Source organism: Podarcis pityusensis, assembly GCF_964106645.2.
Source record: "Podarcis pityusensis genome assembly, chromosome: 6".
NCBI lineage: Eukaryota > Metazoa > Chordata > Lepidosauria > Squamata > Lacertidae > Podarcis > Podarcis pityusensis.
This window is the reverse complement of record NC_138030.1, coordinates 54,860,758-54,879,621: the sequence shown is the minus strand read 5'-3', so window position 1 is coordinate 54,879,621 and position 18,864 is coordinate 54,860,758. Positions and strand designations below refer to the sequence as shown.

The window sequence follows — 18,864 nt, the reverse complement described above, 5'->3', positions numbered from 1 at the left end:
GCTGCTCAGCTGAGAAGCCTGTAGCCCGCCCTTCCCAACTGAGAGAGCCCCAACCGTGCTTGGCTGCCTTCTCTGGGAGGATGTGTTGCACCTTTCCTCCCAGAAAGATGGAAGGCAGACCAGGCAGTGTAGGGGCTCTTGGATGCTGCTGGCGGGCCCAGCGCTCACCAGCAGCTTCCAGCAGCCCTTCCCCACAAGGCATGGATACAGTAGCTTTGCACCCCGTGCCTTGCAGACTTCGCCCTGGAGTGTGGGCTGCATCATTCCTCCTGGGGTGAATGACCCCGCACCAGAGGAGAGAGACAGCGCACCCGCACAGGTAAAAGCAGTCAAACACATGGAGCCTGACAGGTTCCATGTGCTTGGCTACTGCCGCTTGGTCTGACTTCGGGGAGTGGGGGGCAAGCTGGCAAGGTAGCTGCCCCCCCCCCTGCCAGCGAAGTCATAGGGAGCTTGGCCAAGGAGCCCCAAGGTCCTTGCTGCTCCAGTGTGAGCGGCAGGGACTTGGGGCTGGCTCCGCTGGGAGCAGGAGCTCTCCCGCCGCCAGCGGAGCCTGGCCAAGGGATCTTGGGGCTTGCTTAGCTGGGCGCAGGAGCCTTCCCGCCCCCCAGCTGAGCAGCAGGCTTGGGCCAGCTGTATTGGCTACAGCCCGTGAGGCGCTGGGGTGAAAGCACCTGAGCTCCCACGATGAGAGCTGCAGGAGTTTCACCCAGTATCTTGCCATCTGGGGCCAATGCAGCTTTTTTCAACATTGCTGTATATCGTCAAACCACAATGTTTGGCTGGCGATACACCATGATGTTGAAAACCCAACATTGTCCAGCCCTTGTGTAAGGTACAGCCACAAGCTTTTAGTGGCCTCATATGCAGGCGCCAGCTTTTAGGTGCCTCTGGGCAGAAATGTGGCTGCATTGTGAAAAACAGTCTGCTACTAGTCCCCTCCCTTTAGCCAATAGATTTATATATCTGCCTTGGCTGTCTGTTGGTGATGGTAGCCAAGAATATCAGTTTGCCGTGTCCCACGGGGCCAATTCTAGACACGGTCTTTGCCATGAGTTAAATGTATCATCTGAAAATTATCTTACTGTATAACCTGGTAATATTTTATCCCAGAATGCTACATTTGGGGACTTTGAAATAACAAAAATGATGCACAAGAAACTTAGGAAGCAAAACTATGGAAAAAATATCTAACACTGTTGTATTTATTTTCTAATTCTAGTTCTGGATGTTCTACACCTCACAAATGAAAAGATTTTTTCACTGATACAGGGATTTTCCTTACTCCACACTTGTGTTTGCTAGGTTAAGATAATTTTGTTGACTTTCAGAAATCTCCCATTACTGCACAATTTCTTTCTTGCTTACCGAAGCACAAAAGCCACAAAGAGAGAGAAACTTTAAAAGTAGGCATGGTGCATGGCAAATTAGGCACGCAACACCAATTAGCAAAAACACAGTAAAAGGAATTGCATGTCTAATTCACAACATGCTGTGCTGTAAATGCAACTCTTAGTAGTTTGTGAAATCACTGTGAAGTTTATCTAGTTAGAAGAGGCTTTGATTTTGGAAATAAAACTATCCAGAGATATAGACTCTTAATTTTACTGCTTTCTGTCAGTGGCTCCTAAGTAATAGAACCTCATTTATATATTTATTTTGTAGTGGTACTGTGGATTGCTGTTTTGGTAGAGGTTACTAGTCATGCTATGTTAGGAAGAGTTTAATTTCATACGTACAAATATCTAGATTATCAGCAAACAGCAGAAGGCCACCAAATAGAAATAGCATAATGGTTTCTGGTGAGGTAACCTTTTCTTTTTACAAATAAATATTTAGTGTCCGCATTTTTGGTTGTTCTCTGTATTATTTCTCCATGCTGCAAGAATTGTATGTGGCTAAGGGGAATGCTGTTCACACTCCTGTTACGAGATAGAAATAGGTCTTGCCCGTCCCTTGAATTGTTGATACAGGAGTGAGCTATTCTCTTCTCAGGTTCTCCAGTTACGGAATTTCTACATTCAGCCAGGGAAGGATTGAAGAGAAAGCCCTGGCTTAGCATCATTACGGTAGCTGAGTTGGAAGCAAGCGCTTCCTGCTCAGCTTACAGAAAGGGATAGGCAGGACAACTCTGCAGAAGCTGCTGCTGTGTCCAAGAGCTCTTGGCTGCAGTGCAGACTTCCTCAAGGTTCTTCTATGCACCCAGTCTCCTGCCCTAAAACCACTTGCTCTTTGGGGGGCAAAGGGAGACTCAGTCTTGCCCTCTGCTTTTGAAGCAACCAGGATAAGTGAAGGGGAATTGGGCTTGGAGATAGCACATACCTTTTGACATGTTGCCTCTGGGCCCATTTTCTACCCTCCCCACCATACATGGCTTTGGAGATAGATTGTGTTTCCTTCCCTTCCTCTGTCTGCACTGCAGAGAGCAGGAAGGTTCAATCCTGCTGCATGCTGCTTCACCAGCACATTCCATGTAGGGAACACACTAGTGAAGCGGACCCCTTGCAGTCAGCAGTATTGAACCCTCCACTTGCTACCACACCTTTGGGGAATATGCTTATGAAGCAGCACCCAGCAGGATTGCAAGCTAGGTTCTATCCTGCTAGCTGCAAGGTGCTGCTTTGCAAGCATGTTCCCCGCAGGGAAGGCACTTGCAAAGCAACACCCAGCAGGATTGCGCACTCTGCTTGTTTAAGCCTGCCGGGTACAGGGCAAATCACTCAGCTGGATCAAACCTTCCTGTTCTCCACAGTGCAATCAGGGGCAGTGGAAGGAGGCACAGTGTCTCCTCCTTTCCTGACCCTCACAGACTTTTTCAGCCGTGGGCCGGTCCACTGTCCCTCAGACCTTGTGGGGTCGTGTGTGTGTGTGTGTGTGTGTGTGTGTGTGTATATATATATATATATAATGAACAAATTCCTATGCCCCACAAATAACCCAGAGATGCATTTTAAATAAAAGCACACATTCTACTCATGTAAAAACACGCTGATTCCAGGATTGTCCGCGGGCCGGATTGAGAAGGCGATTGGGCTGCACCCGGCCCCCGGGCCTTAGTTTGCCTACCCCTGCTCCTGACCATATGTTGACTTTACCCCTGCATGTGCACTCCTCCATTGTCTCTCAAGATAGACCGATGCCAACAACAATTGGATGTTACCCATATCTGGATTAATCTGGGATAGAGTTGTGCTTTCCTTGTACTGAATGTGGATTACATGTTTTGAGCTCTGGGATTTTGAGTTAGATCCAGTTTTTTATAGAATCAGTGTAATCTGTTTAAATTAATGCTGTTTGATATACTCAAATGCTGTTTTCTGGACTGTGTAGGTCCTGCGCTAGACCTTGAAAAAGTTCAGCCAGAATCCATTGAGCCTGAGCCTGAAGTACAGAATGCTTTCAGTGAGGAAGCAAATACATCAACATACTATCCTGCTGCTGTTCCAGTAATGGACAAATATATTCTTGAGAATGGAAAGGTAATTTAGGAGGCTACTTCATAAATATTTGTCATGTGGAATTTAGGTGGATTTCATGTTCCTCATATCAGGCCAAGAGAAAGCTAGAAGACCTTTACAGACATTTCTTGAGTTGTGGTTTCCTTTCCTGGTGGTTTTTGCATTTGTTCGGCAAAAGGTACTCACAGACCACACACCTGATGAAAATCATAGCTTTAGAAGAGCTGGAATGTCTTCCCTTGTGTTAGACACAGTTATGTGAGAGATTTTGAAAGTAACTTGGAACTCCTAGATCTGATTCATAGATATCTGTGTGTGTATATGTCTTTTGGAGACTAGTATTTCAATCATCGTTGAGCCTATATAGTTGTATGAATTCACTTTCTGATATAATTGTCTGTAGAACAACTTGCTTTCAATTTACATGAATGTACATAGAACTCAGTTTCAAGTTAATTCTAACATTTCATACCTTGAGATATTGCAGGAGTATTATTTTTTAAGATCAGTGGCTGGTTCTTATGAAATATTAAACAAATCACTACTAATCTGGATGCTCTTTGCTTTTTGAAAACTGACTGCATTTCCCTCCCTTTACACTTCAGGTCCATCTTGGCAGCGGCATCTGGGTAGATGAGGAGAAATGGCACCAACTGCAAGTAACGCAAGGGGATTCAAAGTATACAAAAAACTTAGCGGTTATGATCTGGGGAACAGATGTTCTTAAGAACAGAAGCGTCACAGGAGTCGCCACCAAAAAAAAGAAAGACGCCGTTCCCAAACCTCCTCTGTCCCCTCACAAATTAAGCATTGTCAGAGGTACGTGACTTGGAGCATGCAATACTGCTGTGATGAAATGGGAGAATCTTTCTTCCTCTTTTTAAAAAAAAAAATTACTCAAATATGCAGCACAATTCCACATTCCAGTTACACTGTTGTGGGCAGGAGAGATATGCTATTGCTACAACAACAGAAAAGCCCATATATCCTATGCATGCTCAACCCCGGAGAAGAGGCGGGAAACACATAACCAGTTTTTTCTTTAATGGTGGGAAAGCAACAGACGTGCCCCTAGCATACATTGAAAACTGACCATCACTATCCCTACTCACACATGGAGAGAGTCAGTGAACTCACAATGCCAGGGTCGTACCCCAACACACAACATTAGAGCACCTCACTCCACCAACCCCATTGGCATAGCTATCAATGACCACAATACTGCAAGTCCCCCAGGTATCTCTCCTGGCAGGGGTTTGACGTGAGTTACTCTCTTCACAACCACCATTTGGAGCACCACACACAGAAGAAAAGGAGAGTCCAGATAATGCTGCCCCCATCCACCATACGCAGCCATAGATACCAGGAGCATAAGGAATGGAGGAGGAGCCATAGCTGGGTGGAACAGCTCACATTTTACATGGCAGGAGTGCCAGTTTAAAATTCAGGGTACAACCTCACACTAGGAAAGATGGGAAGCCCCCCTCCTCCCACTTGACACACCTTAGCAAATCAGGAGGAGCACTGCATGAAGCAATAGCCTGGCTGCTGCATGGGCCAACCAGACCATTTGGTCCACCCTTTCCCCTAGCACCCCATGTGACCAGTCACCTTCCTTGCTAATTTGCCTGATAGTCCAGCGCTGCTGAGTAGAATCTCAGTAGGCCTCTGCCTCTCTCTTTTCCTTCTTCCTTGCCAAATGACTGCCTACTACGCACTGCCACCATTGAACTTGTGCAACCTGATAGGCCTGCCCACTCATGAGTGAACAACCATTGAAAGCACCACTTCAAGCTTCCTTCCTTCCCCTCTCAGAGTCCCATCCTGAGGCCAGATCCTACTTGAGTACGACCCTACAAACAGCAACAAAACAAAAAACAACAACTTGTTGCAGAATAATTGCCTTTATTCAACTCAGTGCATCTGGGATAGAGTGGACCCTGAAAGAGAAAAACACTTTTCTGGGATGGCCAAAGCAGGTTCTTTATGATGGTTGCTCAATAGACAGAAGAGCAGGTTCTCCTTGTGGCACCAGCTGCATCCTAGGGACACCTTCATCTGTTTTGTGTCTGTGATGAATCTTCCAAGGATGTATGCACATGCTTGGAACAAGTAGGATGCTATGAGCAAAAGCTGGAAATGTCCTAGTCTCTACTGCTTGTCATGTGTTGGACCTTTCTCATGGTCTGCGCAGAATGAGGTTTCAAGTAGATCCTGTATCTGTTAAGAGAAGGGAGTCACTGACAGGGAACAATGAGTAATAGTCAGCAGCCCATAGCCACTGAAGCTGGAGCAGGTGTTTTGGGGTGAGTGAGAAGACAGGGTCTGATGACGTCTGTATGTTGTCCTACATGCACAGTCATAGAATACTTGAATTGTAGAGTTGGAAGGGATCCTGAGGGTTATCTAGTTAAACCCACTGTGATGCAGGAATCTCATCTAAATCATACATGACAGATGGCTATTCAACCTCTGCTTAAAAACCTTCAAGGACGGAAAGTCCATCACCTTTCATTGGAGTCTGTTCCACTGTGGGACAGCTCTTACTGTCAGAAAGTTCTTCCTGATGTTTAGTCGGAATCTCCTTTCTTGTAACATGAAGTTATTGGTTTGAGTCCTCTGGAGCAGGAAAAAAGAAGCTTGCTCCATCTGCCATGTGACACCTGTTCAGATACTTGAAGATGGATACCATGTCTCCTCTTTAGCAGGCTGCTCCCCCTGTGTTGGGTTTATATGCTAGTGGTAGTGTGCTGTGATTGGGTGGTGAGTTACACTGTGTCATATGGCCTGTCATATGACAACAAAAGGGATGCGGGTGGCACTGTGGTCTAAACCACTGAGCCTCTTGGGCTTGCTGATCAGAAAGTTGGCAGTTCGAGTTTCTGTGATGGGGTGAGTTCCCGTTGCTCTGTTCCAGCTCTTGTTAACCTAGCAGTTCGAAAGCACGCAAGTGCAAGTACCACTGCGGCGGGAAGACAAACGGTGTTTCCATGCGCTCTGGCACTCGTCACTGTCCTCCGTGCGCCAGTAGCTGTTTAGTCATGCTGTCTGTGAACAAACGCTGGCTCCCTCGGCCTGAAAGTGAGATGAGCGCCACAACCCCATAGTCGCCTTTGACTGGACTTAACCGTCCAGGGTCCTTTACCTTCATGGACTATTTTTCGTTTCCCACCCCTTCCCATCTAAGTCAGTGGGAGAAAAATTGCATCATGGCTGGGCATGATATAATGTTCAGCTGTTGATGGGGCCACGTCTGTAGTCTGGAGAATTGTAGGTCGTAGTGTCTCCTGCCTGTAGCTCTGCCCTGTTTTAGCCATTCTGTTGATGTACTTGATATTTTCACTAGGGTGTCTGTCATGGTAGTGATGTGTTCTACTAGCACTTGTACCATATTCTCTGGCCCTCAACCAGTGGATCTTGAGCGTATGAGGACACCTTTAATCAATCATTGCATTGAGACTTTGTTAAGATATTCTCTCTCACACAAAAAAGAGTATAGCTACATACATACAAAAATATATGTCGATATAAAGCCTTCCACTTCTCTAATCTCCAAATTTTCATTCAAAATGCAGACTGAGGATCTGCAATCCATTTTAAAGAGGAAAATAGACACCTTAAGGCAGTTTGATAAGTAGAAAGGCATTGCCATACTTAATCTGGCATTTGAATGAAAATCCCTGCTTCTGAAAATAAAACTAATATGAAATTTTGTTTGACAGCACCTTTAGAAATGGTAAAAGAGTATGCATGTCTGACTATCTTTTTCAATCAAGGAACTATGTTTCAAAGCTTCTTCAAATTTGGTTGCAATCCAGAGAAAAATAAACCCAGTTAAAAATGCATTGAAATAGATGCAACTTAAGTACTTAATTAATGTTCTTAATTGTACGATTAATATGCTTAATTGTACAATCCTATGTATGCTTACTCAGAAGCAAATCCTATTGTATTCAGTGAAGTTTACTCCTTAAAACGCATGCCTAGGATTGAATATGTAGACTCTAATCTCAATGGGATTTAGGTGTACCTTATATATTCTGACCTGCATACTTTATATTAGGGGTAGGAAACCTGTGACCCTCCAGTTGTTGCTGGACTACAGCTCCCATCATCTCTGACCATTGATCGTGCTGCCTGGGCCTATCATGGAAATCGAAGTCTGGCAACATTTGGAGGGCATCTCTACTAAATGTATTCAGATTTCTCCTTGGCTGTGCCAAATTGACTTTTTATGTCAGCCTTGTTCCCACGTACCATGTCTTGATGTGTATCCATGTATAGCACGATCACTTCTTTATATCACTGAAAGAGAATACATAATCACAAGGAACCCTCAAACATTCTTCTCACATCGTCTAAGTCTGGTACTATCTAAATGACGCATAAGGATATAAATATCAGTTCTCCGTAGCTTAAGAAAACAAGTGGATTCACTAAGTATTATGCACATCCAATTCAATGCATAGTGCAAGAGAGGGTAAGCCCCACTTCATCTGTTAACCAGGGACACAGTTGTATGTGCATGGCAACTCCTCGTAGCACTTGAAGAAACCACGTGGACAAGGCTGGTCCTCACACCAGCACTGCAAGACTGTAGGCCAGGTTATCATTGGCATGGAAACCAATGATGCTACTGGAGCAGCTCTTATGAATAGGAAGTTAACTTGGAGTGGTGCAGAAACTGCTTTCAATCAAGGAAAGAAAAAAATTGAGATGCTCCAAGTGCTACTGAGAAGGAGCAGAAATGAGCATGGAGAAGGGCTGTAGCTCAGTGGCATAGCAAATGCTTTGAATGCAGGTTGAAGAGCCCAGATTGACTCTCTGCTATCTCAGGGTAGGGCTGGAAGACACCCGTCTGACTGGCAGCAGCTCAGCAGTGTTCACTGTGAAGAGTGCTGAGCTATATGAACCCACTCTCTCACTTGGTAGACTATAAGACATCTTCCTGTGCTGCTAGAGATAATCCTGTGGAGCCCAATAGCTAGGAGCTCTTTCCTTTCTCCCAAAATATTTTTAGTTATGGGGCGGCATCAGGCTTAGTTAATCAGCTGTCTTGTGTTTCTGGGCTCTCGAGCCAATGTTCTGGGAATGAGTAAAATTAGTAGTGTTCAGGGAAGCTGACTTTGTGGCTCCTTAAATCCTAGTAACAGCTGAAGTCTGCAGAGTAAGCTGAGTTGTCGCTCAACATTCTGCAACAGTTTAACAACTCCATTCTAAACTTATGATCTTGCACAGGCTATTTTGTGTCTAGGAAATTTTAGTGAAATCAGTGGAACTTTCACACTCATCAGGGTTATGTCTGTAGGCAGTGATGCAACAATGCACTTAGGCCAGATCTGTGTTCACATCAAGGTTTATTGTACTGGTTTTTCCCCCTCACTGGCAAGACTGAGATGGATTTTAACGTTGGGATGATGGTTCATCTGGGAATCATGCTGGAAATAAAACAGCAACAGCCAGCATGGGTAGATTTCAATAATGCACAGTAATAACTTGAATTTCCCTCTCTGTGTGTTTATGCCTTGTTTTTCAGTTCAAATATTCAGTGTTCTGGTACTGAAGAAGGGGTGGGAGGTAGTTTTCCTTGATCACAGTTCATCCGTCATTGTTTAAATTAGAACACCATTTTTAGCCACGGTTCTTCCCCCAGCTCTTTCATACCTCATTTTAATGCATATTGGCAGCTACCCTTTTCAGCTTAGATTATAACTAGGATTTTAAATATATTTTTCATTGTCCAATAATTTTTGCATTTCAAGATGAGAGCTCGTAAAATCCATGTTTGATGTGGTTTTTACTTTTATTCTCTGGTCCTAGAATAGCTTCCTTAAAATACATCTTTTTTAAAAATGGAGTAAAGCCTTAATGGGGCTAATATGTCTTGCTCTTTAGTAGTCCCTGTTGTGTAGTTTATTTTAAGGAAGTTATTAAAAAGTATGGTATGCAAACATTGTAAACCCTGTCACTGAAAAATAACCTTTTCTAAAACTTCTGAAAGGTGTCAGAGGAAACTGAAAAGGGTATAGAATATTTAATTGTCATAACTTTAATATGGTACATTAACAATGCTATAAAACTTGTTAATTAAGTGAATCTCTGTGGTTTTCTACCATATGAAGCAATAAATTGCTGGTGGGGAAAATACTAGGCAAAGCAGAAGTTGTTTAATCAGTTTGGAAGCCATTAAAGCTATAGTAAGGACCAGCGGGCACAATGGCTATATTTTTTGCCACTTTGCCACCATGGGTGTGTGTGTGTGTTTAGAGAAAGAGTATATGGAGTTCTAAGAGTAGCAGGGCTCGCCCTCTAAAAGTTGTGCCTTTGTAACCAGGCTATTCACAGCCCATTTATTCCTTCCAAAATCTGGAACAAAGATTACAGTGACTTTATAGTTTCTGGATTATATCCTCATCTCTTTCAGCCAGCTGCCTTCAACTATCCTTGAGCATTAAAGATGCAGCTACATTGCTACATTGCTTGGAAGTATCTCTTGACTACACCTTTCTTGTGTGCTCTTTTTCCAATAGAATATGTTGGCCAATGTAACCCTACTTCAATTAATGTTTTTAGAGCACCTCAAAAGTCCACCAGAGGAGGCTTCATAGTTCTTTGTCTGTCACAGAAGTATGCTGCTGCTGGAATAATGCATCACTTATATGTTCAGCATAGGTCAGCTTCCACTTCTTCAGACTACCAATGTTAGTGTGATTCAGGAAAACAAAATCTGAAAAAGTGGGAACGTTTGTTGGAAATGACCAGGGAACCTGCTATCTGCAGGAGCAAAGGGAACATTGAGAAACATAGATTTTTCTCTGGAGTTTGTGACCATGGTTGTGTGATATAGTGGAAATGTTTAGCCTGGAAAACAAGACTTCAGAGCTAGAAAGTGTAAATATGTGCTAGATAATGGTCAAATAATGCTATATGCATTCCTTTTTGGTGTAATCCTAAACCTGTTTACTCAAAAGTGTTCTATGGAGAAGTGTGCATATGATTATAGCCTTTAATTTTAATGGAATTAAATGTTGGGTTGTGATTAGTAGCCTATCATTCAAACTACAAATCAACCAGAAACATTTCACACTGCAGTATTAAAATGTAGCCGAAAGTATTATTGTACATTATTTTGTTCATGATCCAGAGATCTGCATGCACAAAACCATGTGCATAAGCTAAATTTTTTGAAGTCTGTCAACAAACTGCTGCCCTCTTGCTATCTCTTTCATGTGCCTGTTACCTTGCTCAGTCACATCGGCTGTGTTTTACATTTGTTGAGGTGTCATTCTTAATGCCATTTTTTTTTCCATTTCAGAATGTTTGTATGACAGGATAGCACAAGAAACTGTGGACGAAACTGAAATTGCACAGAGACTCTCCAAAGTCAACAAGTACATTTGTGAAAAAATCATGGATATCAATAAATCATGTAAAAATGAAGAAAGGAGAGAAGCAAAATATAATTTGCAATAAATTTTGAATTTTTAATAAAGTATTAGTGTTTTACTCTGGTGGTGGTCTTGATTTCATGGTGTTGGGGTGATGGGCTAAAGTGACATTTTGGTGTGGATTGTATTATGAAATACTGGCTTATTTTTAAACAGTTTTGAGAAACTACTCATCTAAGTACTACAGCAAAATAGAATCAAATTCCCTGGTTTTTCAAGGAAAGTGACATGCTGACTGTGGTTCAGCCTGTGGCAGATCATTTTGCAAGTCCCAGACCTATATACTACATTGTCATTCTATTGCTCCATGGAATAAAGATACTTCATTCACAAAGTACTTTTCAAACAGCTTTCTTTTTCATTGACTTGTTTCCTTTAATGAACGAAACAGCTTCATGCTTTTTCATAATGTTTTTTTGGAATTCAAGCCTTTTAGAGTAGATACCATTAAAGTCAGTATGATTGTTCCAGAGCACGTATGATCTAGATTGTGCCCAAAATTGATTTGTTCAGTTTAAAAGAGGGGAAAACTATATTTTATCTGCAAAATGTTGTATTTGAGCTGTGGTTCCTGTTTAGTACGTATGTTGCAGTTATTCTTGGTGGCCATGTAGTCTAATGGCTTCATGTTTTTTCAGAGAACAGCTGGCTGAATTACAAGAAAACTAAAGTAATGGTGTTTTCAATAAACTATAGGGCTCATAGATGGTATATGGATAATTAGTTGATCAAAAAAGTTAAAGTCTTTAAATAAAGGTAAAGGGACCCCTGACCGTAAGGTCCAGTCGTGGACAACTTGGGTTGCGGCACTCATCTTGCTTTATTGGCCGAGGGAGCCAGCGTACATGTGGTCAGCATGACTAAGCTGCTTCTGGCGAACCAGAGCAGCGCACGGAAACACCGTTTACTTTCCCACCAGAGCGGTACCTATTTATCTACTTGCACTTTGACGTGCTTTCGAGCTGCTAGGTTAGCAGGAACTGGGACTGAACGATGGGAGCTCACCCCGTCGCGGGGATTCGAACCGCCAACCTTCTGATCGGCAAGCCCTAGGCTCTGTGGTTTAACCCACAGCGCCACCCACATCCCTAAGTCTTTAAATACCTCGTCCTTATTTTCCAGTCAGCAGGGTCATGGGGAGCACATCAGAAATATGCAAAGGAAAAACCATCTCAAAGTGCCAACATTCTGACACGCTTTTTCCATACAAAAAGTAGCAATCACATACCGAACTTGTGTTTAAAACTAAACCCCTAGCACAGTTATTATATGGGGCTCAGATTTGTACAGGCACTTGCCTTGTATCTACAGAAGCTGTTCAATCTAAGTTCCTAAGGCAATTTCCCCCCTCTTCCATCCTGTGTTCCAAATGCTTCATTGTGCTTAGAGGCTAATCTCCCCTCTGTTGAATTACAGATTTTGTGTAGGACGTTTAATTATTGGCTTCACCTAAATTTAAACCCCACTGGTATACTATCCTTAGTATTGCAAGATTGTCATGAGAGCGCTTGGACTAAAATTGTCAACCAAAAGCTTTACTTTTCTGGTTTATTACAACAGTTATTAACTGTTAATTAGACAGTCCCTATATGATATCGAATGACAAAATAATTTGGCTACAATAAGGACATTTTGTCCATAGTATGATTATTTTCCACTTAGTCATTTTGACACTTTGGCACCCTATTTGCAAAATGTAACAATTGCAAAATACAGTTACGCTTTCACTTTCGCAAGATTGAATATACTGCCTTCAGCTGTACTTGAGCGTCTGTTTCAAAAAATTCCACTGGAAAAATGGTTCTGTCCATGTGGAGATGGCAGTATTGAATCAGTGGCTCATGTCTTCTGGCTTGCACTCTTTATAAAGATTTGAGGAGTGAGGTTACTACCCCTGTATTATTGTCCATGCTGGGTCACTCAACCATTGCTACTGTGTCCTTTCTTTTAGCAGATCAAGATGATCAGATGACGGCAAAAACTGCAAGGTTTTTAGCGGAGGCAATTACAATAAGATCTGTTATTTTATTATTGATGTAAACCTCCAAAATTTATTTTGTATAGTTAAGTTTTTACCTCTATCTTCAGAACATTTTTATTTTATCACTATGGCTAGTGGCTGATGCAAATAAAGATTCTTCTGATTCTGATTCTATTGTAGTGTAATAGAAAAAGCTAAGATTATGTGGTACTATTAGTCTCTGTAAATCAGCTATGGAACTATAAGTGATAGGAACACTGGCTTTCTCATTAGAGCTTTAGAAAAGTGAAGGAGTGTGTGTTGGTCCTATTTGTCATTGATGAAAGCATCATTTTTTTAAACTTCTGTGTCTTATTTTATAAAGCAACTATTGACAATACAACCCTATGCATATCGACTGAAAAGTGAGTCCTGTCAACTTCGGTAAGTCAGTCATAGTTAAGTGTGCATAAGAACAGGATTTCCACAGGAGGACATACTCATTCTAAATTTGTAAAACTAGGCAATTCAAATTACTTGATAACTAACATATAGATCACTTTTCTTTATTGTGTATATTTTACAAAGAAGGTTTGAGTAAGCATCTTTCTTTTCTTCTCATCTATTGTACTTGCAAGTTGTGTGCACTCTGCATTTTTAAAGATTATCTTTGGGGAAGGTGTGCATTTTCATAATAGTGTAAACAAAACTACATGATTGGGATGGAATAATTTGATGGGCAGAGAGAGAAGCAAACAAATCCCTTTAATGAGGGCACTGGACTATACTCGTATATAATCTGCATTTAATCTATTCGAAAAACAATCCAAGCTCTGATAATTTTTTTTATTTAAAAATGTGTTGAAAATACAAGTTGAATCTATTGCAAGGATGAGTGAGTTGCTTTGCCTTCCCTTTCTGTGTTAGCAGAGGCGTCATCTGAAGCAAATAAATCCACAACTGGACTTAACCCGTTGGGTTACATTAATAGCCTATGGCAACTATCTTAAGTACACTTACTATAGAGTAAGCCCCTTGTGAATAACCTTCCATAGGATTGTATATACTTTTTCTATATACTAGGGACTGAAAATTTGTGGGTCAGGAGATTAAACCACAGTTTCCTGGAATGACTAGAACAGAAAACCACAGTAGAACTGCTGAAGTCCATGCAACTGGAGCGCGCAGGCACCACACTAATTTGTGGCTTAATACACCACTCATAATTCATGGTTTAACTAGTGTGTTGTTGTCTGTGAATGTATTTACCTTCTTGATTTCTGCCGCCTGCAACAGTTCAAACAATACAAAGAGTGGTTTTGAGGGTTAACACTGCAGCTGTATGCAAGTTTGTCTACTTCCAGGAAATTGTTTGCATTGTTGAGCACCTTAAAAATTCTGAGAAATGGCCTGCCCTGGACAGGGTTGCACTTCCCCGAAGGAGCAGGTGTACAGTTTGGGGGTGCTCTGGATCTAGTGCCATAATTAGAGGCCCCAGTAGCCTCGATAGCTAGGGGCACCTTTTTTCAGCTTTGGTTTGTATGACAGTTGCAGCCACTTCTGGACTAGAATAGCTTGGTCACAGTGGTCTAGGAACTGGTCACTAGATTGGATTGGGCACCTGCTACAGATTCATGTGAGCCAACCTAAACAAGTAATGTTTACATATAATTTCTAACAACTGCCGGTTTTATATTTTGATAGATTTTTCAGTTAACTTGGTTTTGATGTTCAGTTCATCAACATTTTTGATACAATGAATGAATCTTTTTATATTCTATGTAAGCAGCTTAGAGCTTATGAATGATTAAGCAGTATATAAATCTTATTAAATAAGTAAAACAAGCCATTTTTGTGAAAGACGTTTAAAACGTATTTTAGATTAATGTGTAAAAGTTTAGACATGTTGAGATACACATCCCTGCTCTTCCTGTCCCCACCCTCCACCCTACATCCTTATTTCTAGATGATCAGAGCATGTGGAAGAATAGAAAGTGTGCAATGAAAGAGGATTTCTGATATGTCTTTGTCCACAGTTGCTGCCATTCCGGTTCCAACAGGCAGCGTACCCACTGGAGAATGCTTTCTGTCAACTAGATGGCGCAATCAGGTTCCTTTTTTTAAAAAAATTGCATATTTGGGCAACTGATAGCTGACAGTCTGGGTGCTTGACTTTGCAGCTGGCATTTACTATTAAATAAAAACCCTGTGAAGTTTTGTCCAGATTGAAGTTGGGCCATCTTCAAGGTGCTATTACAATAAATTTTCCATATTGTATTTACTTTCTGGACCTGGTTGTTCCTACTATATGCCTCATGTGCATTAAAACCGTCGCATATAGCATCTGTGCATGGATGGTGAAATGTACAAAGAAGCTTTTCTTAATAGGTTTGGTCAGGATTCATCAGTATCTTTCTCAGTTATTACAGGCAAATGTTTTAGCTGAATGTAGGGAAGTTAGGATAATAATGTATTTTGATACTGATTTTCTAAAAGTTGCTATATGTTGGAAGTTCCTTGCTAGAAGGCTGGTCTGGGTTCACTGGATTTCTTCAAAATGTTCAAGCTTTTCTGAAGTTTATATAAGCCTATTAAAATTGCTGTGCTGAATTTTGCTTCAGCACTTGGAATAAAAGTACAGTTGTGTCTTGCTTAGTCACCTACATCTTATCTCTTTAAAAGGAAAGCAAATGTTTTAACCAAGCTTTCTGAATGCATAGAATTACCTTAATCATCTTTGCCACAATTCTGTAAGTTCAATGGGAAAATAATGCTTAGATTGGTGGTGGCACGAAGTGATTTTTAGCAGAGCAGGAGCATTGAATGTGGGCTTCCCAAATATTAGACAACACCCGTTCTTCAAAAGCTTGACTAGTTCCAGCTCAATTTCATATATTTACTTTAAAGATTTATATGCCACCACTTTAGGGTGTTACCTTCCCGAGATAACTTGGGATTACAATGCTGCAAATGTGTGATTTACAATCAGGGAATGGGCCTGTGGAATCCCACATCCCAGTGGCAAATAACCTGTTCTGTTTAGGCTGGGAATCATGGGCATAGGCAAGTGCTGAGTTGATTTTTCAAAATGCAAGTCTGGATCTGTTAATATGTAAGGAAAGAGATATTGCTGGATATCATTGGGGTACTAGATGTCAGATATACTGGATATCATTGGGGTCTCTTTATTTCCCCTGAATGTGAGGAGCATAATAGTTGCAGAAGAGTTGTTGAGCCTGATATTTTAAAGATTGTTGCTATAATTCGTGATATCCATGGCCTGATTCAAAATAAAGTACTTCTGGCACACGTGGTTTTTTTCCTGGTGGTGGGTGGTGATATAGGAAATCGCAAAAAGGGCTTCTTTAGACTATGATGTTGCTGGTATATTTGGTGGATTTCTGGCATGGGGTTTGACATCTTCACTTTCACACCATGGACATTAATCATTATAACATTGAATTTCCATTTGGTGTCTTCGTTTTTCTCCCATTCGGGTGTCCATTTAAAAGAAAGAGGAATTGTGAAAGAACTAGAGAGAAATACAGCCTAACAATGAGTTTTTCCGTAAACAATGATGCTAATATATATTTTGCCATTGGAGCTATTCTGGGTTGTATCTTGGTCCTATTTGTAGTATGTTGTTCCTCATGCTTCTATACAGGGATAAGCCACTTATGACCCCTGGACCGCATCGGATTCCTGGTACGCCTTTCAGAACAGTGCAATTGCTCTTTAGAGTGTCAGCTTGCATATTTTTTAATACTGTAGTCCATGAGAAGTCCATAATCAAAACACTCCTGGAAGTAATGTGCGTAGGCAGGCATTAGGATCCCGTGTGTGTGTGTGTGTGTGTGTGTGCACACTCCTCTAGCAAAGTGGGAGCCACTTCCCAGTCGTTTCTTTACTCTCATGCCACTGAACTGACCTCATGTTGAGAGCTGTGTGAATTTCTTACCCATAACTAATATATGTTAAATAAGTAAGAATTCATTAACTGTGTTTTTTTTGGCAAAGATTCAGTGTTTACTTTCAGTAAGAATGTAAGACACGGTGCACAACATCTTAGAAGCAAAGTAATTCTTAAAACTCAAACTGCATATATAATGGCACGCAAAATCATAGGATGTATGGATTTTGATGTGGGCATAACCAAAACACCCCGGTAAATGAAATGCGTGGGTATCATTATTGCTATGAATTAAGAAGAAATGTCATGAAAAATGGTTTTACTTTGGCATGCCTCCGATTTTCATAGTCTTAAAGTGATAAAATCTTAACATCAATCACACATACTTTATTGATACCATTTTTTTCATCGTAATGGCACAGCGCAGTTTAAAGCAATAATTCAAAGAATGTAGAGGCAATAAAAATGTTATGAAGAGCAATTATTGCATACTTCATGCTCAGTAGCTAATTTTTAAATTTTACCATCTCAGATATTTCAAAAGACTCTTCTCCCCAGGCTTTCTAATAGGAAGAAAAATGACTTAGATTTTAAAATTGGAACAATTATTCAACAAGAAATTTTACATAGCTGGTCACTGACTTCTTTCCTTTGAGAAATGGATGTGCCGCTTGCATTGAATGAGAGTTTTCCTTCTACTTGATCAAATTCTACTTCCGCTTAACTCTACAGAGGACACAATCCTACAGAGAGGCTGCTGCTATGTCAGCCTTTCGGTTAGTGTGTCACAGCAAAATTGTGGCAGTTCTTTCCACTCTTCAGTGAACTTCCACATAGACACTGCTACACATACCCAAATTTCCAGGAGCTGGAATTTGCTGTGTGGTGATACTTAGAATGAGCAGGATGTACTCTTAGGCTACTTACATATGTAGGTCTGATCTTTGCATAGATGGTGAGATGTGATGGAGGACTAGCGGCTTCTTACAGTTTTATTTATTGTATTTCTGTCTGGCCCTTCAATTATTTTTCCGTCACAGTTTAGAAAAAAATGTAAAAACAAACATATAAAAACCTAAAAGCCACAGAAGTATAAAAAGGATAAAACAATAGGATTAATGTAAATTTTTGTTTGACCAAGCTGCGGGAGGCAGTGGAAGACAGGAATGCCTGGTGTGCTCTGATCCAGGGGTTCATGAAGAGTCGGACACGATTAAACGACTAAACAACAACAATGTAAATTTAAAGTTATTTGTAAGCTGTGGAAACACATCAGCGCCACCACCACCTCTTTCTAGAAACCACTTCCTTCACATCAGAAGGTGGGGATACCCCAGGAAGCCCTCTTTGGAAGATAGTCTCTAGTAGCTACCCAAGGAGGCAGATGTTTCATCAGTTACCTTAGTCCTAAGCTATAAAGGGCTTTAAAAATCAAAATGAGCATTTTTTAATTAGATGTGGAAACAGACTGTAAGCCAGTGCAGTTGAAATAGCACCTTCCAGCAGTACCTCCGCCTTGTCTAGATTTGAGTTTCAGTTTGTTCGTCTCCATGCAATTGGTAACCACGATGAAGCAGTGATTATAGCACTGTCACTGAAACAGAGTTGTGTTTGATCCACATATCAATAACACTTCTCCCTAAAGTTGCATGATCTCAAACAGCGGTTTCATATAGATATTAAATAGCTTGGGGGATAAAAAAGAGCCCTGGAGCAAAAAATTCTATAGCAAAAATGCTAGGGATTCTTAGCAGGTAAAAATGGAATTGCTGTTTCAGTGCTAGAACATGCTCTGAACTCAGTCTTAACTATCCAAGAGTCTGAAGTTGTATGCCACAGTGCAGTTGTGTCCTTTGTCTTTGTAATTTTAAAATGTCATTCTCACATACTGGCTATGACTTAAATCTTTAGTTAGTTAAACTTCTATCAGAACTGTATTATTTATTGATTACTTCCTTTTTATATAAGAGTTTTACCCTGCTTTCTATTGTGTATGCCCTCTCAAGGCAGTCTAATATCAGCTGTCTGGTTTAATCCAATCTAGACTTAACTGCAGAGATGTGCTGGCTTGTGCTTTGCTCAAAGCTG

The 18,864-nt window shown here is 41.2% G+C and overlaps 1 protein-coding gene across 4 annotated transcripts in view; it reads left to right on the top strand.

The window, feature by feature from the left end:
• The window catches only part of BEND5 (BEN domain containing 5), a 728,817-nt gene that overhangs the window by 419,838 nt on the left and 290,115 nt on the right, over nucleotides 1-18,864 (top strand). For 3 of the 4 annotated variants that reach the window (XM_081009447.1, XM_081009446.1, XM_081009448.1), the window contains 3 exons: nucleotides 3,331-3,479; nucleotides 4,064-4,277; nucleotides 10,774-10,964. The exons of the other annotated variant lie outside the window; for it this stretch is intronic. In XM_081009447.1, coding sequence (XP_080865573.1) covers nucleotides 3,331-3,479; nucleotides 4,064-4,277; nucleotides 10,774-10,931 — 521 coding nt within the window. In that variant the 3' untranslated portion in view covers nucleotides 10,932-10,964. Of the gene's footprint in view, nucleotides 1-3,330; nucleotides 3,480-4,063; nucleotides 4,278-10,773; nucleotides 10,965-18,864 lie in introns of those variants that run through there. 4 annotated transcript variants of the gene reach the window in all.